Source organism: Drosophila gunungcola, unplaced genomic scaffold (genome assembly GCF_025200985.1).
Source record: "Drosophila gunungcola strain Sukarami unplaced genomic scaffold, Dgunungcola_SK_2 000001F, whole genome shotgun sequence".
Classification (NCBI taxonomy): Eukaryota; Metazoa; Arthropoda; class Insecta; order Diptera; family Drosophilidae; genus Drosophila; species Drosophila gunungcola.
In genome coordinates this window covers 16243074-16268563 of record NW_026453197.1, presented here as the reverse complement: position 1 = coordinate 16268563, position 25490 = coordinate 16243074, and the positions used below count along the sequence as shown (strand labels likewise).

The 25490-nt window shown below is 41.5% G+C and overlaps 3 protein-coding genes across 7 annotated transcripts; 2 read left to right on the top strand and 1 right to left on the bottom strand.

The window, feature by feature from the left end:
- Positions 1-150: 150 nt before the first annotated feature.
- LOC128263157 (uncharacterized) lies at positions 151-25230 on the top strand. The gene is given in 9 exon segments (XM_052997899.1): positions 151-544; positions 18762-21257; positions 21260-22545; positions 22606-22720; positions 22777-23253; positions 23318-23736; positions 23799-24326; positions 24383-24630; positions 24702-25230. Coding segments are annotated over 9 exon segments (5937 nt in total). The 5' UTR covers positions 151-327; the 3' UTR covers positions 24853-25230.
- LOC128263158 (uncharacterized) lies at positions 1082-14125 on the bottom strand. Of its 5 annotated transcripts, none has more exons than XM_052997903.1 (9): positions 14063-14125; positions 6414-7536; positions 5778-5995; positions 5538-5690; positions 4780-4909; positions 2618-2812; positions 1922-2333; positions 1702-1864; positions 1082-1636 (listed from the first exon to the last, which is right to left on the bottom strand). In XM_052997903.1, the coding sequence occupies exons 2-9, from the start codon at positions 7483-7485 to the stop codon at positions 1169-1171; spliced, it is 2811 nt and encodes a 936-aa protein (XP_052853863.1). In that variant the 5' UTR covers positions 7486-7536; positions 14063-14125; the 3' UTR covers positions 1082-1168. The 5 variants fall into 5 exon arrangements, with proteins under 5 accessions (XP_052853863.1, XP_052853861.1, XP_052853862.1 ...); XM_052997901.1 differs by having other exon boundaries at positions 13948-14085; XM_052997902.1 differs by having other exon boundaries at positions 13944-14073.
- On the top strand, positions 15026-15714 carry LOC128263160 (uncharacterized). The gene is made up of 2 exons (XM_052997905.1): positions 15026-15147; positions 15206-15714. Exons 1-2 carry the CDS (start codon positions 15109-15111, stop codon positions 15650-15652), a joined length of 486 nt encoding a protein of 161 aa, XP_052853865.1. The 5' UTR covers positions 15026-15108; the 3' UTR covers positions 15653-15714.
- Positions 25231-25490: the final 260 nt, after the last annotated feature.

The window sequence follows — 25490 nt, the reverse complement described above, 5'->3', positions numbered from 1 at the left end:
TATTGTTTAAATTGATTTATTTTTTTTTTCACCAAAACAGACAATTTGATCAAGCCACAATGACAAAATTCTTAGAATAAATACGTCTAAAAAGTACCATATCTTTGTGCAGCCATTGTAGCCCTGGTCGAAAGCTTTTCGTGGTGAATGTCAAACGCGGGAAGAAGCAGCTAGCTGCCTGCCTGGAAGTTTTCTCGGGTTTTCCGCCTAAAAAACAGTCGTGGGTGTAAAAATCCTTTGAGAAAAAAGTTTATAAGCTAGCTGAGTACCCTTAGCACTCGTACGCATTGAAAAAACACAGTTTAAAGTCTCACATCGGACGCTAACATGTCGGAAAGATCGAAAGGTGACGTGTCCGCTCGCATAAACAACAATGCAAACCCGACGCGTGTCGTTAAAAATCCACTTTTAAGCGCCTCCGTTACCGGGCTCAGTTTCGACGACTTTCCCAACAAGCCGCAACTGCTGCCCGCCGCCCCGCCCGTGGTCCATGCCACGCCCCCGGCGCCGGCGCCCGCCCTCATCGCTGGCATCTTGAACCGCGGTAAGTGGGTCACGGTTCGCTCGGGAATCCAACGCGGGGTGGGGGTCACCTGTTGCTCGGGTGCGCCAGTGATAAGCTGATAAGACAGGCTCTTGACCTTCAACCCCTTTTGGTTCACTATGTCTCACATCAGCAAAAACAAGAAACTTGAAACGCTTAGAAAAATCTATAGGAAAATAAGACAGGTCAGCACTTGTTTTGATTTCTACCAAGTTTGCTTACCATCAAAAATAATCGTGGGTCTGGTTTAAATAAAGAAAACTAGCAATTATGAAACCTGGAAATAGTAATATCCCTAAATTAGTCTTAGTTACTAATACTAAATTTAAATGCAGCTTGTTGCTCCAGCAACTCTACATCTAGTAAAGTTCCTAGAACGAACTTTCCTATAAATAGATTATGACTCTTCTATCAAATATTGAAAGTAAGCTTTCTTTGCGATCGAACGAGTACGGTAGTCATAAAGTATATTGTTCCTGGTTTATCTCAGCTGATAGCTTAATTTAAATTTAAGTCCATTTGAGACGAAACTCCTAATATGGTCTTCCGTGGCATTTTTATTAGACTTCTTCAAGTCATCTTCGAATTGCATTAGCATTTGGCACAATATAACATAACAACAATCTACTCCATGCTCCTGGTGGAGTGGGATCTATATGTGGGCAGCTCTAGCGTTGTTTTCCTCCGCCGGCAGCACCACACAATGCTCCAGATGAGGGCCGCGATCAGCAGAATAAGTAGAATAACTCCCAGACATATGGCTGCAATGGCGGCCTCGTTCAAATACACATCCCTTACATCGATGGTGAGGCTCCTCTGATTGCCTGCCGCATCGAAAGCAACAAGCGAGACCTTTGGCTCGCAGCAAGAGGCCATGTAGGTGGCCTTCAGCGGCTCCGTGCTCCCAGCGGTAAAGTAGTTCCTGTAGAAAAGACCCTCGGGCGGAGTGGCCTGCAAACGCAACATGCCCGACTGCCAATCCTGAGCGGTGACGTCCAGCGTCCAAAAGCGCTCACCACAATTAAGGGATTCGGGCGTTAGGTAATCACAGCGGCTGCCAAACTCCCAGGACAACGTAGGACCAGTAGAGTCCTGAAAAGTATGATAAGGCAATGGGTTAATACAATTTTTTTTTTTAAATCTGATCTCTGACAAACCTGAGCATCTATGCTGCTCACCACTTTGAGATTAACGGCCAGGGTGGATGTTTCGCGACCATAGTTGGTGAAGGTAATCCGATCAGTGGTGCCCTGAACTGTGCCCGTGGGCACCAAAACGGTCAAACGCACTGTAGCCGTCTCCAGAGCGCGCAGATTCAATCTAAAGAGGATAAAATCGCATAAATATCAGGCTGAGTTTGGTTTTAAGTAAACTAACCTGGTGGGATTCAGCTGCACCAGGAAGCGCCGCTCGTCGGTGACCTGAATGGTGGAGTAAACCGCCTCCGATTTCATGTTGGTGACCTCAAAAAGCAGCGAGGCTGTCTGCCCAGCAGTCACCAGAAGCTGGGATTGTGTCCCCAGTTCAATTTTGGTGCCACATCGCTGGAGAAGCATGGCATTTAGGGTGCTTCTTGGCTGTCCGGTGGTGGCACCCAATAGGGTTTGATTCAGATTCGGAGTTCTTTGGATTTCCTTCTCCGAAAAGGTTTCAATTTCGTTCTTCGGCGAGTCCACATCTTCCTCTAGCTTCTCGGTGTCCTTTTCTTTGTCGGGAAACTGGATTTTGGCCGACTTGGCCTTTGTTTGTCCGCTTTTGTAGTAGCTATCGATGCGTTTGATAATGTCGCCTGTGGGGAAATGAGGAATAACAAATGGGAATCAGCTGCGCACACGTGTTTTTGTCATTATATGGAAATGTAGCGATGATGGCGTCAACGCTGACGTTCTCGTCCAAGGTTGAAGCACGGTTATCAGCCGAGATTCGTATTCATTGGGGCAAACCGAACAGATCCCGGGGATCTTATCACTCGAAACAGAGCCCCAAAAGCAATTCATTAGCTAACGGAGGCTCAGTTCGGTGCGGCAATCAATACCGCCAGGTTGTTTGTTTCTCAGTTTCTATAACACTTACCCAAAAACACATCCGCTTTTCTCTCGGCGCGCACGAAGACATTGTATTTCTCATTTAATTCGGGCTGTAGTTTTAATTTGAAGATTGCCGCGCGTCGCAGCTTGTTAAGTGGTACGTAGGCATCCAATTCTTGGGGATTTGAAGTCTCAGTGGCATTAACTCCGACAAATTTTGCCAGTTTCTTCAAATTTATCTCTAAAAAAAGTAAACACAAAAATAAACAAAAATCGAACAGCTGTTTGCCATTCACCACGCAGCGCGGACAGCTGTTACAGGTGTTTGCCTGGCGTTGCCACACATTCACAATTGGTTTCGATATTAATTAAATCATTGAAATTGTGCAATAAACATTTAATTTGCTGGACACTAAAAGTCGTTTTTTTAAACCACAATGATAATTATTAATTAACAAACACAAAATAAACTAATTTAGCGTTAGTCGGGCTGCAAATGCGAGACCTTGGCAACCCTGGCCTGGCAGCTGCGCCGTAGTTGTTGTGAAAGAAAACACGTCTACAAAAAATCGCGACAAAAACAATTGTTTTTCCTTGTGAAACCAGCGAATTACGAACGATTAAACGCCGCCGAATTGTTAGCCAAGAGGCATTTTAAAAGCCGGTCTAAGTCAACGTTGACGACATAGCCCTAAAGTGTAAAAATCCAACGAAAACTGGGCAGTTTGTGAACTTGCCCTTGACAGTGAGGCGGATTGTCTAATTTTGTTGTTAAAAAACGTATGTATGTATGTATGTCAGTGTGTGATTTGCAGAAAAGACACATTTTAAAAACTAGTTAAAAAGTTATTACAGAATCAAGACTCAAAGGGGCATAATATGCCATTAAAATGGCCATTCTGGTTTCCATACCCCTATTAATTTGTCAATCTTGAGTTTGCAAATATTATTGCCAAATACCTAACAAGCATGTTTGTGTGTGCGATTTTTATGGAGTTTTAAATTTAAATATCTCGCTGGAAAGGTCACAATCAGTTTGGAGTTGAGGCAGGCAATGAAAAAACCGCCCCGAAAAATTGATTTCTTCAGGGTGGACATGTATAGTAACGCGTTTGTATTGGTAACTTCCGGGAGATAACTTTGTTTATAATCGGCTGTTCCAAAAGTTATTAAAAGATTGCAATACTTTCGCTTGTTTTTTTTAGCTTGTCCGATAAGTCGCTGTTTTGACTCGAAACGTTTTGTTCCATCATTTTTGAGTCATAATTATTTTTTGTCTGACCCCGTGCAATCTCCACTTCATTGCCTATATATATATACAATAATGGACTTTGTCTGGCCGTTCGACGTGGCGTATGATTAATCTAGGGGGAACGCTTGTTTTATTTGATCCATTCTCATAACCATTCTACGGTTTAAGTTAGTCAACAGTAACATTTTGTGCCGGACAGTTGAAAGTGCTCTACGATTAAATTGGATCACAAACACATATTTATACTCACCACTCAGGACGAAACACAAAGGGACTAGAACACAAAGTGCTGAGAAAGTGTTAAGGTGAAGTCAGAAAATTCATAATTTTATAGCTTCACACACAAAAGAATCGATTTTAAAAATTAAGACTGTGCTACAATTATTTATATAAAAGTATTCTTAAAGAGTTTCTGATAACATATTAATTTAAAATCGTTTTCTTTTGTGTGGTTTAAGTGTTAGACCAGTTTACTTTTCATCATTTTCGTTTTATTTGTGTACCCTTAAAAGCTAAAACATTGATTACTTTAAATCTGTAAAACAGTAAACATACATATTGAAAATTCCTTTGTACTACAATTAAGTGTTTAGTGTTGTTTTGTTGAGCATTATTATTATACTAGCGTTTTGGTTAAGGAAAGCGTTGGGACTTCGGCTATTTACAAGAATCAGCATAGCTGACTTGGGATTAGAGAGCAGCGGGTCTTCAGGGGTTAGTCAAGGATCTTACGAGCTAAGGACATAAATTACACAGTAGTACAGTTGTCGTTCTTTCTGGGAAGTTATTGAAAGCTTGTGCCATTATCAAGAGGATTAGACTTAGGATCTAGGTAGGCTTGGCACAGACTCCTACACATTTAAGTCGCTAAACACTAAAATACAACCCTGCGTTAGTAAGTGCGGTAGAGCAATTGGAGTCGGTGCTTGGTAACTCGGTTTTCGAGAAAGACTAACCACCATTCGGCGTCTCCATCGAGGCCCGTCTCATATTCGCATCGATGCGCACATGGAGACTGGACAACGTCGTGTCCACCGGCAGATCCAACTCTTGGACGCCCTGATACGCGTCCGCCACCAGGGTGAGCTGAAAAAACAGAGATACTTTAAAAAATGATTAGGACTGTTTTCGGTATAAATCCGGCTTGATCGGCCAAGATGTCCCCTAATTCAAAATTATAGGCTCGTAAAAAAAATGTTTAATTAATTAATTGCGCATTAAACAATACAAAATATATTAAAAATACTCTTGCTTTGAAGCTTTCCAAAACCTCGAATTCAGGAAATTCACAATATGCTAATTTCTGGTTCCGCATTTAAGAATTCGAGTACAAAATACTTGATTTGCCATTTTCGCTGTGTGGGCTAAGTTTCGGCATTTTTGTCTAGGCTTCCTTTCTATCAACAGATTTGCCCTTCACTTTTCTTTCCATAACCTAGTTTTGCAGTGGCCGCACAGCAACAAAAGATGCACCATCATCGACAACAAGTTGAGCACCACCTGCCTCCGTTGCCGCCTGGCCACTGGCGATGGAGGTAATCCAAGTGGCTCCGTCTCAGTTGGCTGCTTGGGCAACACTCGGCTGGATCTGGTTGCCACTTTCAGTTTCTCAACACTTAGGCCTTCCCCGCCGAATCTGGCTCTGGCCCGCACAATTTAATTACCCCAATTGCGGGTCGGGTTTGCCAGCGCTATCATCGCGCTCATATCTCACCGTATTGCCAGCTATGTGCTGTCCATGTTCGGTGCTCACAATGTGGATGATCTCGCCACCAGATCGGATGGCCACCTCGCCCAGGATTCCGCCCACTGCGTCCTCCGTTTCATTCTCGCTGCCCGATCGCTCACCATACCAAAGAAGGAACAGCTGAAAATATGAAGGGGTTTTCAGGAGATTTTGAGATTAGTCAAGCTAGTAAAGGTATATCTCTAGGAATTCGTTAGATCAACTCACCCTGATCCTCTTCTTGAGCAGTGTGATGGCCGCATCCTGGACCAGTTCCGTGTGTGGTGGTATCGCTGCTGTCGAGATGAAAACGGCACTGTCGTAGGGAACCAGCTCGGCGGCATGGAGCACGCCCACAAACGAGTTGCCGCCCTCGTGCTCCTTGGTGCTATTCAACCCGGCAATAAACTCGCGGGTATTGTTGAAACTAAAGGCAGAGGGAGCCCCTGAATAGGAAAATTCCATTAGTTAAAGTTCAGGCATGGTATTTGATTTTTTTACTAGTTATAAACCAAATAGATTTAAAGCTTATGTGTAAGACAAATTTAAATAAAATTAGTAGTGTATATTATTATTCATATTTAGAACTTTAAAGCTATTTGGTTTATAACGAGAAAATACATACATATATTGGCTACATTATTTAAATATGAACTTTAAATGTTTTTAGTTTAGTATATGTAAAAACAGAGAAACTTTTCTGGTTTAGGGTTTTAAATTAAAAATGAAAACTAGTTTCAAGCATTAATAATGACTACTTTACAGTTCATTTAATTAGTTACAAGAATGTAAAACTGATATAGGGCTTTAGGAAATATAGGAATATATAATAACATTTTGGGACTAACAGTTATATTGACTCACCTGCTCCATTAAGCGTAACCAAGACAATCTTGATGTCGATGTTCTTGTCCTGCAAAGCATCGATGTAAAGTCGTTTGGCCTGCTCCAGGGATGCGGAAGAAGGATCCACAATCACGGCCAATGGCATGCGAATGTATACATCCTTGATGTAGTTGCGGAGCTGATCCGCCGGCAGTAATTCCGGCTTTGAGCCACCGCTCACTTGGATTTGTTTGGGTTGTTTCCTGGGACTGGGCGTGGTTGTTGATGTGGTTGTCGTAGTTGTGGTCGTGGTGGTTGAAGTAGTTGAGGTTGTAGGACTGGCAGCTGGAGGTTTGGGGGCTGCCTGAGTGGTGGCCCAGGGGAATCCACCAAAACGAGCCCTCAGAATTGGCAAAGGTGTGGTTGTTGTAGTGGGAGGTGACTTCACTTCCGCCGGCTCATCGTAGTAATCCTCCTCGGCGGAGTACTTGAACGAATTGGGCTTGTCCTGACTGGGCAGTTGCTGGATTTGGGCCTGCGGAATGGGTTCATGTTGCTCTACTTGCTCTTCATCCACAGATTTGGTGGCCTCTTCCTCGTCGGATGAATTGTGCTCTTGATCTCGCTGTGGATATCTCTCTGCCTTGGCCTGACGCACATACTCGGGGATCATGGTGGTGACTACCCTTGCTGTGGTGCTGGCCACCATCGCATCCTCGGCCGCGTCCTCATAATAGTAGTCCCGAGAAGGTTTGTCGACCTTCGTTACCCGCTCCTGCGTTGGAGCATCCTCCATCAACTCGGCATCTGTGTTCTCCTCGGAGTAGGGAGCCATGGTGTTCATCCTACCCTCCATGGGCCTCATGGTGCTCATTTCCAGCTCTATGGTGTGTGAACTTTCGGTTTGATCCTCGTCCAAACTATTGCGATGCTGCTGCATCTCCGATTCCACCTCGGCGTCCAGTTGAGCCGGGTCGTAGATCTCATCGTTGCCTCCCAAAGCTGAGCCAACCATTTCCCCGCCGTAATCCTCATCCAGGCCAGAAACTGTGGGACTCAGGTGCAGTGCCACCAGAAGCACTCCCAGCCAGAGCTGCGTTCTCAAAATCATTTCGTTCGATATTTATGCCTCTAGCCAATCCTCACTTGTCACCATCAAAGTCTGCGGAAAAAAACAACCGAGACACATGTCAATATACAATTTTTGGAAAGCTTTTGCGGGTTCAATGATTGATTGATTGGCTGACTTCTTTCGCTTACTTAATTGACGCAATTATTCATTATTATTTCGAGTTCACTTTTGTTCAACTGTTATTTTTAGTTTTTCTATAGGTTTTCTGTCTTCTTTTCAACACTTTCGCAATGTGGAAAAGTGAAATGTTATGACTGCTCGTTGCGATTATCATTTTGTTTGTTATTAAAATCATTTTAAATAATTAACTCTGACAAATTGAACATTTATAGCAAATTAACAGAGCAAAAATTCAAGGAAATTTCTATTGCACTCTGAAATTCTGCAAAATTTATTAGTTTGAAAGGTTTTGAACTTATTGAATAAAATAATAAAATAGCTCCATTTTTTTTTAATTTCCAAAAAAAAGTTCTATTATTTTATTTATTTGCTTAAATAGCAAATAAGTACATCGTGACCTTTCTATTTCCTAGCCAATTATAATTAAATATAAGCTGTAAGAAAGGTCTTTCTATAAATATCAAAACGAAACTAGAACTTTCAGGAAATAAATTAAATAATAATTCGATTTTTATATTAAAAGTGACTTTGATCTAATCTGCTGTTTACCTTGTTGAAAAACGATTCTAAAATTTGATCGATAACACTTTATAAGTGGCTAAATTTTATTAAATAAGGAATACAATGTAGCTTCGTAAAATAAAACTATTGAGAGATTTTAATAGAGCTACAAAATGCATATTTATGAGCATGCTAAATTATAAAAACAGGCCTTATTGCACAGAACTCTAAATTATTAAGTGAAAACAGGCATAAATAAAAGTAAAACACTTGTATGTTATGAAAAGTGTGGCCAAAATTCAACTAACAGTCCAAGCAGCTCGTTGAAAAAAAACCGGGTAAGGTATTTAAAATATATATAAAAAGATATGGTCAAGGTTTTGTTAAACCTGCTGCAGGTGAGGGAAATAGAAACACAGAAAACGAAGACGACGTTGACAATAAAACAAATTTGCCATAAAAAACGACTTCTCGTGGATGTGTAAAGCTCATACATGTGAATTCATTTATGAATAAAAATAAATGTTTAAACTTGATTAAAGTCGGAGGGAACACGCTAACTTTGTAGCTTCAATTTGCTTAATTCATAAAATTTAATTAAGCAAATGTAATTAACACATTGGTTAATTCGCCATGCAAACGTTTTTACGATATGCTATTTTGCTGTGCATTCATCGTTTGTGTATTTAAACTTATTGTTGCATTTTTGCAGGCGTTTTTGTGTTGGAGTTGTTTGAATAACAAATTACCCACAAATCAATTTGAGTGATTGATTTCTTGGCTCTCGTCTCGTGATTTGCAGCGTGAAGAGAGCTCTGAAGAGGGGCGTTTTACCCCCTTGAAACGAGCAGCTGCTATTAATTAACCATATGCAAAGCCGCAAAATAAAAAATAAGAAACAAGTAAAACAAAATGAAATATACAGCCAAGTTAAAATCCAAAATATATCGCATTGATGCGTAAAATGGAAATAAATTAAGCTAAAATATTCTGCGTTCGTTTTTCTCGTTTGGCAGGCTGCCTGAATCAGCTTCAAATTGATTTGTACATTTTTGTGCGTTGCAAGGTCACTCGGTTGGCGGTCAGAGGGGAATCATGCAATTTAATGGCCAGAGCTTAGGCCTCTCTTAAGGTCTACCCATTCGTATTTTCTCTTTTATTTATACAAAGCTTAGCCATGATATATACGTAAAAGACACGTTTGTCTGTCGTTTCCATCATTGGTTTTTATCGGCTTAAATGTTAAAAACCATTGCACAATTCCCATTCACAAGTCATCTTCAGGTGAATGCTGTGCAGCGTTTATTTTTAAGATTCTTAGCCTCTGCAGGTCACGTAGTTCTGGTGAAGATTACTTCGAACCCAGAGAGTCTAACAAGTTCAAAGTAAAAAACTGAAAGTTGTTCGGGGAAAGAAAGTTTTTCGCTAGGAAATACATTTTGACAAAGAACAAATGAAAATATGATAAAAAAAAAAAAAACGGTGAAAACTTTCTTTTCTAAGAGGGGTACTTATTTTTGTCTATAAATACCATTTTGAACGATTTACTGACTGATTTAGACAACAAAATTGATTTATTAGTGCAAAAGGAAGATAAGATATACAAAGCTAGAAATACAATTAATAACCCAAATGTTTCTGCCAGTAATGATAAATAAAACTAAAAATAGTTAGTTTAACTTTGAATAATAATTGACAAACCTAATAATAATTATGTTTAATTTATGAACAGTTTGCAATACTTTGTATTTAAATTTAAACCAAAAATTTATTAAATCCCAGTTGATTAAAGCTCTGACATGATAAGATTAGACCTTAATCTCTATAGCAATGAGGTTATTCATTATTTATAGGCATTTTTTTTGTAATCAAGGAAAGGTGCTTAGATAAAAAACCGAAAAACAAATCCCGCCGTGGCAGTTCATTAATCAGTGACAATAGCCGTCAGCAGCTGATTCGCTGGGGCTCATAAAAAAATATACAGCTTTAACAAAAAGGTTCTATAAACAAATTACAGAGGCGAGCACGTTGTCCGTTTTTATTTATTTACATATTTCTTTTCGCTTTTTTGTTGCTTTTGCAATTACGTGGAGTCGCCGAGATGTGATTAACAGGCGCGTAAGCATTTATTTTCGCTATGATTTTTATATCACTCGGACGATACTCTGCCGTTTTTATGGCCTCAACAAATTAATGAAAAATAATTGCGAAAATTATAAATTCAAATTGCGTTTGCTTGGCAAACCCCCCCCTTTCCGTTCCCCCTTTTCGTTCTGACTAGCCCCTTCGTGTCAGCGGAATCGACTTGAAATGCACTCTAATTGTGGCAGCTTTATTTGATGATCATCAGCGATGAATACTTGTGGATGGGGGAATCGGGGGGCAGACCCTTTAGAGAACCCACGCGCATTTATTGTTGATTTTCTTGACATTGAAAAACCAATTGATTTGTTTTGTTGATTTTAACGGCCTTTTGAAGGGTTAGGAATAACAAGTAAGAACCATAAAACTAATAGCATTCAGTTCGTAGAACAAAATGTTGGTGTGATCTTTGATTTGTGCAATAAATTGATTCACATTTTATTCTTTGCTGAACTTGATTTGTTCCGGCTCGCTTTTGTTATTTGATCTATATCTAATTATAGATTTCGTTACGATTACCTACGTTTGGTTGTAGCTGCTTAAATTTATTCTTTCACTTGCCTTTTATGGAACTCCTTGTCGACGTGGCCTGGGCTCAAATCAACTCTCCAGCTTTTTTCTTTAATACTTATTATTAAATGTTTTTGTAAATTTTTGAAATTCAAAACAAATAACTTAGGCAACAAACTTGTTTTCTCCTTGCTGCTTGTGCACGAAAAAATCTCAATGAATTTTAATTACACTTTAAGCGGTGCACTTTATTTATGAGTTTTGCCCACTTCTTTGCATTGTTTATTAACTTTGCAGATTATGCAAATTGCGTCGACGACAACAACAATAAAACTCCACCACACAGAAATTCACTTGCAGCTAAAAATTTACGCTCGGCAAACTGCAAGCGACCGAAACAAAAAATGTATAAAATTAAGAGCGTTCGATTTTCGGCTGTGTATTGGATTAACCCGTTTAAATATATTTTTCTCATGCGCGACTTGTATTTGCTGTTTGTGGCTGCGATTTTGGCAGCTGCTGCTTTTTTTGCTTGCGATCGCGTCAACGTCTCAAATGAAACTGAAAGCAGAAACACAAGCTGCGGCCAGCGGAGCAGCTCGCAGCTCATTGCTCATTGCTACTCTGCTCTGATCAACTCGGCTCAGCTCAACTCAACTCGATTTGATTCGGTTGTTTCGACTCTCTTTACTCGGCCGACGGAGCAGGTATATAGCCATGGCTATAATGGCCACAGGTTGGAATCTAGAAGAGCGTGCCACTGATAAACCCAAAAGCAACGTGCTGGAGCAGCTGAGCTGATGCCACAATTGGATTTGTTCATGACACGATTGTTTGGTGGCAGCGCCATGGAAATATCTTTGCTCAGTTGGCTGTTCCCATAGTATCATCAACCTGTTATGCAACCATTACCAGTATCATTCTCAACACTAAACATGCTGATATCACAGCTGAAATGTCAAGATCTTATCTTGTTAAGACGTAATTAATACATATCATTTTAATTTAACATATTTATCATCAGCTGTTTAACTATAAGATAATGTTTTATAGTTATTTATCATAACTTCATAATAAGTCGAATTAATTATGTCCGTATTTAGATTATTTTTGTCATTAGGTTTGTGGCTATCACACTACTGAAGGATATTTAGAAACTCCTCAAAATCCCTAAGCATAGTCCATCTTTTTTGCATGGAACTTTATTGTTCAATAATTTTCCACGATCAAGAAATTCTTTCAAAGCTGTTATATCTTTTCTATATTCCACCATACTTTGCTCCAAAAAAGTCCTTTAATGCTGAGATGAGTTTTCCCACTTTCCGTTTTGAATACCTGTAACTTGTTTGAAAAACTCGCAAACTAATTTCATGTCGATGTCCACATAATCGTTCTTACAAAGGTCTATATTTCAAATAAAAATTGATTTAAATATAACTAATTATAAGACGTAATTCTAACCAGTAGGGCGAAAAAAAATTAAGATGCGAAGGCAACGTATTTTAACGTATTGTAATGTTGGGAACAATTTTTTCACTGATTTTATAGAAATTCATGAATATTAATATATATAATTAATTATCAACTCCAGGAATATCAGGATTCAATGGGTCACCAAACTGAACTTAAGTTTTATCGCAAGAATACCCCTGAATTACCGTGTCCTTAAACCTATTTTTTTAGCAAAAAACTCAATCAAAATGTTTTCAAGTTTAAAGTTATTAAACTTTTGCGATTTTGTACTGACAAAGTTCTTTGCATGTTGACCTTTTTTTTTGAGGGAATAATTATGGCAAAAATGAACCGCATTGGAGGCATGCAAAGTGAATAAATAATCGTATCGGCAGTCGTCAAAATTCAGGCAAAACAGAGCGACTCTGAACTTGTGTAGGAAGTTCGACTACCCGACTGGCCGGCGCATTAAAATGGAGCGTGAAATGAATTTAATATGACAACTCAGACTGTCAGTCGCTGCTGATAGCATCAATAAAATCATAATAAATACAAGCGCGTACATATATAGTGGGCCAGTGTGTATATTTCTTTATTTAAATAGTGTATGCGGAAACGTTGAGGCTTCCTCCCTCTCTTTCTGTGAGTAAGAATGGGTTAAGCGGCACTATTTCCTTTACCTGGGCCTTATAAATTCCAAAGAAATTAGTTTTGCCAAACGTTTATTGTGGGCTTGTCACTCTAGTACCTGTGTGTACCGAGAATAGAACGAAACTATGCCATTATTTTGACCATGAATAATGTGTGGCACTAAACAAGATGTTTTTCTTGTTATTTTTGCAGAACCTTTGGCGGTTCAAAAATGTGTAAACACAACTACGAGGCTTAAGCACAATGATTCTGGTGCTTTTAAGCTTGTAAGACAAATTGTTAAGCGTCTTGAGCTTGACTTGACGTATTTTTCATGCAAAATCGTGCCCATCTTGACCTACGTGCCTTCCTAATACTGCGCTGCTAGGCAGAAACCAATGAACCACTCTATATTTGGTATTGAATTGGGTTATTAAGTACTAAGTTTGTGGTTTCACTGCGGAGACAATGGACATTTGGTCAAAGTTTTCGTTTGGTAAGAGTTGTATGTTTTAAAGTATTTGTAAATATCGTGTAACTTGGTGAAAAATTAAATTAAACTTTTATTTAAGTATTGTAACAAATTCTTAATCGTTAAACATAAAATAATTGTAAAACTGCTTTCTCATAAACGAAAAAATGACGCAAGGGTATATAAAATTCGAAACAGACAACCAAGGAGTTTCCCACATTTTAAAATCAAATTTATTGCAATGAGAATTTATGCAGCTCACGCAATTTTCACTTTGCGAATTTTTCGCTTTTATTGTGCTTTCGTTAATAATTATGCAATCAATTTTGTTGCTCGCCTTCTTTAGCAGTTAATCCTGCTTTCGGGCATTGCTACAATTAACAACTTTCCGGCATCGAACGCAAAAGAAAACCCCTTTCAATAAAGCAAATTAAATATTTGGCAATCGTTTTGTGTCGATTTTTTTGATTATCGTTCCATTTGCCGCTTTGCCCGGCCTGTGATTTGGTTTGTGCTGCTGTTCACATATCGAAGCCGCCGAGGCTGATTTAATTTTATGATGAATATATAAACACGTACGCATGTCCCAAGAGTGTTAATCAAAAATTACCAACTTGTTTTCGCAGTGGCAGTCAAACGAGCCTCTCGAAGAACGAACTGGTGCAAGGCGGTGTCAGCTTTTGGTTGTTTTCAGACTTTTAATGCTGATGATTTCACTTAGTCCTTTACTTCACTGTTATCCTTAATCCTTTCGGTATTATTTCACTGACACTGGGAGTTCACTGGAGCACTTGTTTTTCACTGGAGCACGAATGTCGACTGACTAAAACAAACTCCACTAATTACTGACCTTTTTGTACTTGTCGCAGTCGAATGTGGTGTGTGCTTTTGTGGCTCATAAATTGTTTAAATATTGAACAATTGGCTGCAAATGGAGGTAGATAAAGTTGAAAAGGAACACCACACCTTCAATCGATAAGATAGTGTCATAGAAGTCCACAATCGGAATTACCCGGAGCCAGCGAGATTGTGGCAGATGCGTCACGGGTCAGTGGGCGTGGCAGAGGGCGGCTGACACAATTAGCATATTTCGAAGTGCCTCATGTGCCCCGGGGAAAAAAACCGAATAATACCTTCGAAAATATGCGAGTCCCGTCACCTTTTTTTCACCTGAACCTGCGGCTACCTGAGTTTGTTGCCTAAGTCTTTTGTTTGTCGGTCCTGAAACTTCCCTTAAAGGGTAACGTGATTTTTGTTAAGGGTTGAGACTATAATTTTGTGAAAACTTAATTCAAACCCTTCGAAAATTATATCAATACATTGTCATAAAACGTATAATTAGCCTACACCAAATAATTTAAATATAAAAACAGTAAATTTTTTTTTTTAATTTTTTATTTGGAGTTGATTGAATGCATTTAAATTAAAACTATTTTAAATCTAAAATTTGTTCACATTAACAAAAATATAAAATCATGTAATTTATTATGCATTGCCTAAGATATAGTGATTTTATATTTAGTTTAAATATTAAATATATAATTTTAAATATTTATTATTTATTGTTTATTGTTGCCTAAATCTTTTGTTATTTTGTCCTTGAATGAAGGACTAAATGGTGAAGTAATTTGTAAGAGGAACTGAAAGGTTTGGGAACAAATTCAGGTAATTTATACCTACATTTGGAGACCTTTTCGAAAGTCTACACTTAGGACTTCCTATAAAATAGAAAGGATATTACTTTGGGTATTCAGTTCTTTTAAACACTTTGAAATATGCGTTTCTGCTTCATATTTATTTCGCTAACTCTGTTGGTAAGAATTTTTCTATTAAAGTATAATCATTAGGTTTAATTTAAAAATATAACCCTAGAGTCTCGTTAGTGGCTTTCCCTCGGAACTGGAAAATAATTGCGAACTCTTGGAACATGTTGATACAGACGATTCATGGTTAAATATATTCAACAATATCAGGAAATCTTTGGAAGACGCCATCAGTCGTGCATCATATTCTGAAAAATGTGCCTCTCAAGTGGAATTTCTTCAAAGCTGTCTAGATCGCGCCAAGACAATTTCTTCAACAAAAGAACAAATGCAGTACGTCCTTGAATTTATTGAATACCAAGAAATGCATGCCAAAAGGGAACCAACACGTACTCACACTTATTTGGGGAAAAATATGATTCATTTATTTAAGAGAACCCTAGATAAACTTACACACTTAAGCAGAAAACTTATAAATGTTTCCGAAAAACTGGATGATAGATTCAGCAAAACAATTTTTAGAAGTAGACAATATCTTTTTGGACATGAAACATAAGGTTTTTATATGAGAAGATTATAGACTAACAACTTGATCAATAAAAAAAAATTGTTTATTAAAATAGTTTTATTTTCTTAGAATTGTGTTAGGAAATACATTGGATAAATATTTTAAAGCGCTATAATTACTGGTTGGCTAACAATGCTCTGGCCTAAACGGGAATACCTTTGGGATAGAGTATCGGCAGTCGAGCCCAGTTTATTTATATTATTTAGCCGCCGGCAGACGCAGACTGGCCGTCGTCTCGAGCAGCTTCTTCAGCATCTTCGACGCGTCGCGCAATTTCCAAAAAGCACGCATTTTATTGAGATTTATTTTGATTTAATTTCGGTCTCTTTTTCTGTGTTATATCTTTGATTTTTGTTTTTTTTTTGTGCCTGGGGGTTCAATGCCAAACATTTTTGCCGTCTTTTGATTTTTTTTTTTTTTTGTATTGTTTGAGATTTTTGGACCGCGTTTTTGGCATGCGACCTGCACGAGCCTTTGGCCAAGCGTTTAAATTCCCAAATTGATGGCAATCTTTGGGGGCATAGTGGCATTGTTTGTTGTTGCCTTGTCGAATACATATTATGCTTGGGTATCCTGCAAATGGATTCATCGTGCTTGACGTGCTCATGTGGGCCTTAATTGTTTTATTTGAGTGCCATTATGTGCAGGCACTTGGGACAGAAAGACGGACTGGACTGAGCCCAGAGTTGGAGTTGAAGATCTTTCAGATGCTTCTTCTTTTGAGCGCTGAAGTGCCCGAAATCTGGTTATGATGTCATGCCCAAAAGTAAAACAAAAAAATTCTTCCATTTTTTTATGTGTGTGCCTTTTTTTTTTGTTGGGGGGAGCAATTTGAATGAATTATGCTGTTCTACTTTTTCCACCTTTGCGGTTAGACGAAGCGACCGTCTATATTTATTTTAACACATTTGTTGTAATGCGTCATTGTCATTGCGAGCATTTTGTAAATATTAAAAAAAAAACCACCTCAAGCTCTAAACTGAAAACTGGAAACTTTTCGTCGTTAAATAATATTTTCCAAGCCCCACCCCAAGCAGTTGCCAAAGCTAATCTTTGCCTAGCCGTTACAAATGACGACCCTAAAAGTGACAACAAAAATTCACGAGACGCGCTCATAACTAGCAAAGTCGACAATGTCAAGTGCTTTAAAGTGGCAAAAAATACATCACAATAAGTTAGTGGTGGTTTTAAGTTTTTTAACTTGGCGGTTGTTTAAAGAAATGAAAAACTATACTTTTTATTTCTCTATAAATCGAAACAACAATGCTTTAATCAGTTAAAATAAGAAATACATTCAGCTATAATCTGAAAATTGTTGTTTGCTTTAAAACGTTGCATCATAACACTTTTCATTCATCACTTTCTTATCGGAATTCCAACAAAAACAAAATATTTGTATTAACCTTCATGGCTAAGTTAATATTTGACTCTTTCGAGTTGTTTTAAAGATTAGGCTAAAAGCAAAAGTGTAAAACCCAAAAAAATGACTCAATTTACATTTAAAACATATATGAACGCTGTAGTAAAGTACACAGAAATTGTACTCTATGAGTACCTTGTGCTCAAGTTATTTTAATGATTGATAATAAGTTAATAGAACTATAATTTATTTGAACTCTTACCATATTTCCAACGAATCCATAGGTTTTAATATGCACTTATAAAATGTATAATTTTTCAATTCTATAGTTATAATATTAACATATTAATAGGATGCATACAACGGTTTTAAGTAACTAACTAACTAACTCATTAAATTGATTAATAGAGTTGATTATACTCAACTAAATGGAAATTGCTCGGGAGAAAGGAAATTAAAGTGTTCAGCTCTATCTGTTAATGCAAAGATCGCATTTTAAATCCCATAATTTAGCATATTCATAATTCTAAATCAATGGCCTGTTACGCCAAATCTGGTTATGCAGCTGCGGCAAAAAAAATTCCAAACTCGCTCTTAAGTATGTGAACAATGCAGTTCTTAAAATAGTCGAGGTGTGAAAACCTTTCGGCAGCAAATACCCGCTTCGGATCCAATCACGTTTCAAGATCGAGGTGAATTCTTTGACGTATTCGCTAGCCAGATGACACGTTTGCCATGTTTTACGGCCAATTGCTTTCATTTCGCATTCATCCGCTAACTTTGCAGTTCAGCTCCAACAAATGCCATGGCATTTGGTGCCGCTAATGTCAAGATTTGGCTTTTTATGACACCCCCGAATGCATTAGAAAAAAACCCGATTTGGAGGATTTGGAGTGTGTGGACTAAGCCCGCTCCAAAACGTTAACTGACCTGTTTATTTGCCTGCTCCCCCATGGTTGTTGCTGTCTATTATGGGTTAATCAAATGGTTGAACCATTAAAATCATTTAAAATTGAAGGCGGAAACAATTTTTAGAGAGCATATCAAATGAAAAGAGTATGAAAAGCAAGTAAATGGGGGAGCGCTCGTAGCCTAATTATAATGACGCGGAATTTTCTGCGTCTTTGGCTGTTTTTTTTTTTTTGAATACCTCTTAATCTATATCATCAAGTCTAAATCCACCTCTGGTTCCAAGTGCGAACCCGTAAACCAGTTTGAAGCGGTTCCGTTTTTAATTGTGTTTGTCCACTGGTCGATTTCAATTTGCATTCATTACAGCCCATTACTTTTGTGTTTTGATTTATGTTTGTTGTTTATCTGTGCACAATGAGATGATGATGAGAGTGGGGAACTGGCCCCACCCACCTAAACCACTTTCGAGTTAGCACCTAAAGTCGATTAAGTATTACGATGGAGCAGGACTTAAGATCTGTGGATAAGTTAATATTTTACTGACAAAAAAAAAATGGAGTGGCTATTGAACTCCCAATATCATGTAAAAATAAAAGTGTCTATAAAATTATAATACGCATAATTTAATGGTAATGGTAATTTTTTCAATTAGTTTGAAAATATTGGTTTAGATTGAAATTAAGTAGTTCAGATATCAAAATCTTTTCCAAAATATAAAAATAAATATAAAATGGAAGAAAAGTAAAGCGAAAAATACTTAAACTAAGTGTTAGTATCTTATATATTTAATCCACTCTAATCTTAGATTTCTTTTTCATATTTCAGAACCAAAATCATTGGTAACCGTTGGCCAGCCTTCGAGCATCGACGACAGCGAAGCCCTCGACGAGATTAACTTGAACACCAGCAGCGACGATTCAATTGGCGCAGGAGGAGGATCGAGTCCATATCGAGGAGCAGGCGATCCGAACGCCAATCCTCTGTTGGAGCCACCTCAGGAGGCGGGCAACGATTCGCTGCTGAGCCAGGCGGCCTCCTCCTTCACCGCCCTGCCCGCAGTGGCCTCCAACGTGTTCTCGACCTTCTCGAAGCGAATCTACGCCGGCGGCAGCAGGGAATCATCGGAGGAGCCCAGATTGGAAATCCAGCCCAATTACATTCAGCAGGCTAGCTACGCACCGCCAGTAGCTCCGGTACCGGCTCCCTTTTACGCTGCTCCACCAGCGGCGGCGCATGAAGTGGTTGCCCCCGAGCCGCCCAAGTTTTACGCACCCACTGAGGTGCCGACACCGAACATTGGACTTCCTCCTGGACCAACGCCGGCAGCGGGAAATCCTAATACTTATCGATTAACGGCCAGAAAGAAGACATACGCTCCCATTCCCGGATTTTCCGAGCAATCCGGACAAGCTGGACAGCTTCCACAGGCTCCTCAAGCGGCTCCATCGTTCCAAACGCCACCGTATCCTCCGCAGCTTCAGCCGACTCCTGCAGCAAACCCTGCTTTTGCTCCTGCTCCCTTTGACATATCAGCTCAGCCTGCTCCCCATCCCGTCGAGGAACGCAAAGGAGGACTTTTCTCACTGACCAGCCTTGTGCCCACGGGAGTTTTGCAGAACATCTCAGGCCTAGTGCAATCCGCCACTGGTCTAATCAGTGAGCCAACTCCGCAACCCAATCCGCCACAAACAGGAGGCTACTTTGACATTTCGACAGGAGCGCCAACTTCATCGACCAACTTATTTGGGGGTCCTACTCCAGCTCCGCCGTCAGGAGGTAACTATTTCGTGCCGAGTGCCGCCACCGAGGTAGTAGCTCCCAATTCTGTGGGAAATTTCTTTGCACCACCTGTTCCGCCGTCTGGAGCTCCATCATCTGTGGCAGGGTTCTTTACACCTGCAGCGACATCAATCGCCCCAGGTGTAGTACCGCCAACAGATCCTTCCGTTTTCACTGGAGGAGTCATTCCACCAGCTGCCCTACCAGCTGTTCCAACAGTACCTTTGAGTACACCAGGAGTATTAGCAGCAAATCTTCCTTCCACGTCCGCAGTAGGAGTTTTCTTCAATCCAGGAGCTGTTCCCCCTTCAACCACAGCAGGACTACCACCAGCAAACCTTCCTCCAGCACCTGCAGTTGGAGCGTTCTTCACTCCCGCAGCTGTGCAGCCTGCTGTCCCAGCATCTTCACATCCGAATCCCTTGCCAGGAGCACCGCCCGTTGCAGCTGCACCACCACCAGCTGCTGGTCAGGCTTCATATCGCCTGCAAAAGGGCACTCGTCTCTACAAGAGTCCACTGACGGCACAGGAAACTGCTGCTTCCACTGGCTTTGCTGCTCCATTGCCAACCACATCTGTGCCATCGGCAATTTTCAATCCATTTGGAGGACCATTTAATTCAGGTACACAACTGGAAAGCCAAAGCCTCCAAGCAGTGCCACTCTATACACCGCCGGTTTACAGTCCCGCAGTTCCTACCGCAGAACAAGTAGCTGAAATCGGTGTAGGATTCTCGGCTCCGCCAGCAGCTATCATTGCAAGTGCTGCTCCTCCGCCAGCAGCATCTATTGCTCCCCCACCAGCAGCATCTATTGCTCCTCCACCAGCAGCATCTATTGCTCCTCCACCAGCAGCATCTATTGCTCCTCCGCCAGCAACATCAATAGCAAGTGTTGCTAATCCATCAGTTGACATTGCAAGTGTTCCCCACTTCGCAGCTCCTCCAACATCCTCCTCGGCCATTCCCTTTTTCAATCCCCAATCGATTGACAAAGAAGTACCAAGTGCTTTGATCCAAAAGGAACCTTCGACAGCTTTGGAAACACTGGTCCAAGGGCCTGCATCAGACCAAGGAATTCCCTTGTTTGCTCCAACATCCTCGGCCAGTACCTTCTTTAATCCTCCACCGTTGACAGAAACTAAGGAGAAGTATCCAACTGCTCTGATTGAAAAGGAAACTGCAAGTGAACAACTGATCGAAGAACCATTATCGATTCAAGGAATCCCATTCTTTGCACCACCGCCTCCAGCGACAACGGGTATAAATCTTTTTACACCGCAAATTGAACAGGAGAATATAAAATCAACAGAGGAATCCAAGCAGTCAGAGATTACAGGGGCACCACCAGCAGAAACCACTCAAAGTGTTGTTTCGTCAACTGCACCACCATCTTCAACTCCCAGCAGTTCCTTCTTTGCGGCCCAGGAAGTTCCATTATATTGTCCTGCTGTTATCGAACCTGTTTCGGAAGATACTCCACCGACCATCTCGGAAACGAGTGCTCCATCAGAACCAGAAACAGCTCCATCTGCGCCATTGGAAGCAAGATTCCATTGTTCGTGCCAGTGCCAGCTTTATCGGGACAAAGTCAGGGTGTACCCTTATATCCACCACCACCAACTGGATCCAACGATCGCAGCGGTCTGTTTGCTCCGCCACCAGCAATTTCAAGTGCTACTGATCCTGTAACTTCAACTGTTTCTTCGTTTTTTGCCCCCACTCAAGTCGATTCGACTACTTCCTTATTTGCTCCGCCTCCAGCTGCAAATTCTTCAATTTTATCAACGAGCTCTACGTTGTTTGCTCCTATATCAACAACCCAATCCTCGTCTGAGTTAGTGGATGCTCCGCCTGGTTTCCTTGGAACACCAGAGGCTAACACCTCACATCTGTTCCAGAGCAACTCCGAAACACAAACAGTTTTTAGTCCATTTGCGCAAACTAAAGCTACACCTTTGATTCAGGAAACGGGACAGGAACTGGTTCCACCTCCAATTGGATTCTTTGCACAGCCGACCGAGGTCGAAGCACCCAATCACCCACCACTTGCTCCATCGCCCTTGCAAAGCTTTTTTAACCCGGCACCCGGAGCAGCTGCATCCGCGGACTTTGGTTTCTTTGGAAGTCCTCCAGCACCAAGCAGTGCGTTTCCGGACTTGCCAGTTCAGCAAGGAATTGCACCGCCACCTTTGGCCCAGGAGCCACCTCCGCAGGCTGTTGGCTCAGGAATTGCCACAGCTCCTCTGGGATTCGATTTGCTGAGCCAATCTCAGCAAGCGCAAGACCAGGCACCAACTTCAATCGAAAATTCGTATCCAAATTCAAGTGTCAACTCTTTCACCGGCTTTTTTGGCGGCCCCAGTGCCCCTCCACCGGCATCCGCTGCACCTGAGCCAGCTCCAGCACCTGCTGCTCCAGCTTTGAACTGCGATCCGGTTAACTTCTTCGATCAAGTGCCCCAGACGCAGTCGCAAATCCAGCAAGCCAACGAGGATCAGCGCATCCAGAACTTCTTCAACAATCCGCCATTGCAGGATCAACCTGCTGGTCCGGGTGAACTCAAGTACGACATTGTGCACAGCGGAGTGGCTGTGAGGCAGCTGCAGGAGCGCTCGCAGACACCCATCTCTAATCTTGTCGAGCCGCCCTCGTCGGCCTGCTCTGAGTTCTCAACGCTTGCTCCTGTTCCCACGCAAACCGATCGCCAGACAGGCGAGGATCTACTACAGCAGCACTTGGGTGAATTGCCCGAGGAGATCCTCAGGGAACTCAGGATGGCCAATGCCAGCAGCGATAAGGGTCAGGTGGCGACACCTCCAGTGGCCATCGTAAGTTGATGAAATATTGAAAAAAGCAAGAACAAGGTATTTTATCATCATTCTTTGTAGGCCTACTCACCAGTGGTGGTTCATTGGTTCTACAAACGCAGTGTGGACACGAAATTCATCTGGACACCATTCAGCCACTATGATTCAGCCTTGTTAGAAACAGGCCTAAATCTGGGTAAGCATCTATAAAATAGTTGGAGGAAATCATCTCAAGATTGACCTCATTTTCAGACGACTCCACACTGGTAATTCCCGTCGAGGGCGGCCGCTACGATGTGAACATCAAGGAGCGCACGAAGACACCCGTCTACTGGGAGGGAAAGGCCATCGAAGTAAGGCGCTGCTCCTGGTTCTACAAGGGCGTCGACTCCAAGTACGTGCCCTACACCGAGGATACGGCCGCTCTGCTGGAGGCCGAGTACAAGCGATCCGCGGAGACTGGCGAGTGGCATCAGAAGATCATGCTGGCCGGCGGCGAGCAGGTGGTCTTCCACGGACCCACCGTCATCGTGCACTTCCTGCCGCAACAGAATGCGGACACCTGGGGAGCCAGCACGCAGGGCTCCATGCGTCCGCGGGTGGTGAAACGGGATCTGGATGACTTCACCATCGAACAGGGCGAATCGCAGCGAGTGGATCACCTGCTCTTCATGGTCCATGGCATTGGATCGGCTTGTGACTTGAAAATGCGTTCGGTGGAGGAAGTTGGTAGGTTTTTATAAAGGAAAATACGTGTCACATTTACTTAACTTTTACCTACTTTACTTCACAGTTGACGACTTCCGGGTTATTGCCCAGCAATTGGTTCAATCGCACTATAAGAACTCCACGGACATGGGCCTGGTGGGTCGCGTTGAGGTCTTGCCCATCTCCTGGCACGGTCACCTGCACTCCGAGGAGCTGGGCATCGACGAAAAGCTCAAGTCCATCACTTTGGAGTCGATTCCACGCCTGCGAAACTTCACCAACGACACACTGCTCGACGTGCTCTTCTACACCAGTCCAAAGTACTGCCAGAAGATCATGAACACAGTGGCCGATGCACTCAATGATGTCTATCTAAAGTACCGAATGCGGCATCCGGAATTTAACGGAGGGGTCTCGCTGGCCGGACACAGTCTCGGCTCGCTGATCCTGTTCGATCTGCTGTGCCATCAGGAGCCGCTCAAGGAAAGCGAGGAGGAAAATAAAGTAGGTTTATCTTTAGCTACGATCTATACATATTTTAAAGCGAGTTATTATTATCCATCAAGGAGAATCCCGATCAACTGCCGCAGAAGCAAGTCAGCCAGAAGGTCCAGCTGCCGACCAGTGACCTTCTGCCCAAACAAGTCAGCTACGCCATGGGACCGGAGGGCACGGGCCAGCCCGTGATCACGTACACGCAGCTCATATTCCACCCGAAGAAGTTCTTTGCCCTGGGCTCGCCCATTGGAATGTTTGTGACAATCCGTGGTATCGATAAGCTTGGCCTCGACTTCCACCTGCCCACGTGTCCGGGTTTCTACAACATATTCCATCCCTTCGATCCGGTGGCCTATCGGATTGAGGCGCTCGTCAATCCGGATATGAATGGCATTCGGCCGGTGTTGATTCCCCACCACAAGGGACGCAAGCGGATGCATCTGGAGCTAAAGGAGACGATGACACGGGTGGGAGCGGACATCAAGCAGAGGTTCATGGACACGTTTAAGACCACGCTGGACAGTGTCAACTTCCTGGCCACAGTGACAAAGGTGAAGAAGGAAGCCGAAGAGTCGCTAGAAAAGGAGACTAGTCAGGTGGATGCATACATCTTTATCATCGCAGACCAGTTTAAGCAACATCCTTATTTCAGACCTCTTCACAGGCCTTGCAAAAGCAAATGGAGGATCAGGACGAGCTCTCTGTGGCCAGCTCTTCCGGCAAACTGCGAAATCGAACCGATTCCAACTCGACCACGGCTTCCGAACCAGAGTTCATAGAACTTGACTTCCCGCTGGGCAAGCTGAACGATTCGAAGCGAGTGGACTATGTACTCCAGGAAGCGCCTCTGGAGTTCATCAACGAGTACATTTTTGCCCTGAGCAGCCATGTGTGCTACTGGTGAGTGATCATCTCGGTCTTCAACTATCATATAGACCTACTAATCATTTATTATGCTTTCTTTCGCACAGGGGTTCCGAAGATACGATCCTTTTCGTGATGAAGGAGATCTACGCCAGCCTGGGCATTAGCACCGACAGCCAGGTGCCGCAGTCGTCCATGACCATCGAGCGACCCGTCTCCCACGAGAGCAGTGTCAGCCATTCGCTGTTGCCGATGTGAGTCCACCAAACCACACGAGCGCTCTGTTGGATCCACCGATCCTTTGTATCACACACACCATAACTATATATATTTAGTACCAATTTATTTAGATATGTTATTTGTTAGCCGAATCATACAAAGAATTTTCCATATGTGCAACTCTAACATGGTTAATGGTATTATCAAAGTAAGAAGTCTTTATCGTTTGAGCGACTAATCCGTAGCAAGTTCTCGAGCTTTACAAATTGTCACTTATATTTACCGGATGAGCACCGAGTAGTGCTGTTTGTTATTTTTGTAATATCCCCTGTGTAATTTGTAACTTTGTAACTTGTATGCTTAACAAAGTGTATGTCTAAACATTTTAAAATAAAGAACATAACCATTGTTTTCAAATTTCGCGGGTGATTTTTAATCGATGGGGCTACATCTAATATTTATCGAATACAAAGTCGATTACTTTCTGCCTCGGTAACGGTATTTTGATAGTCGATCAATGGTTTTTTTAAATACAAATGTTGAAAATAATGCTTTTAGTTTTAAGAGTTCAAAAAAATAAATTTGTAATATCGCTTTTTCCATTACTTTAAACACAGGGGACACATTTAACATCAAGAATACTCTTCAAATATACCGCATCAAAATATACCAACATT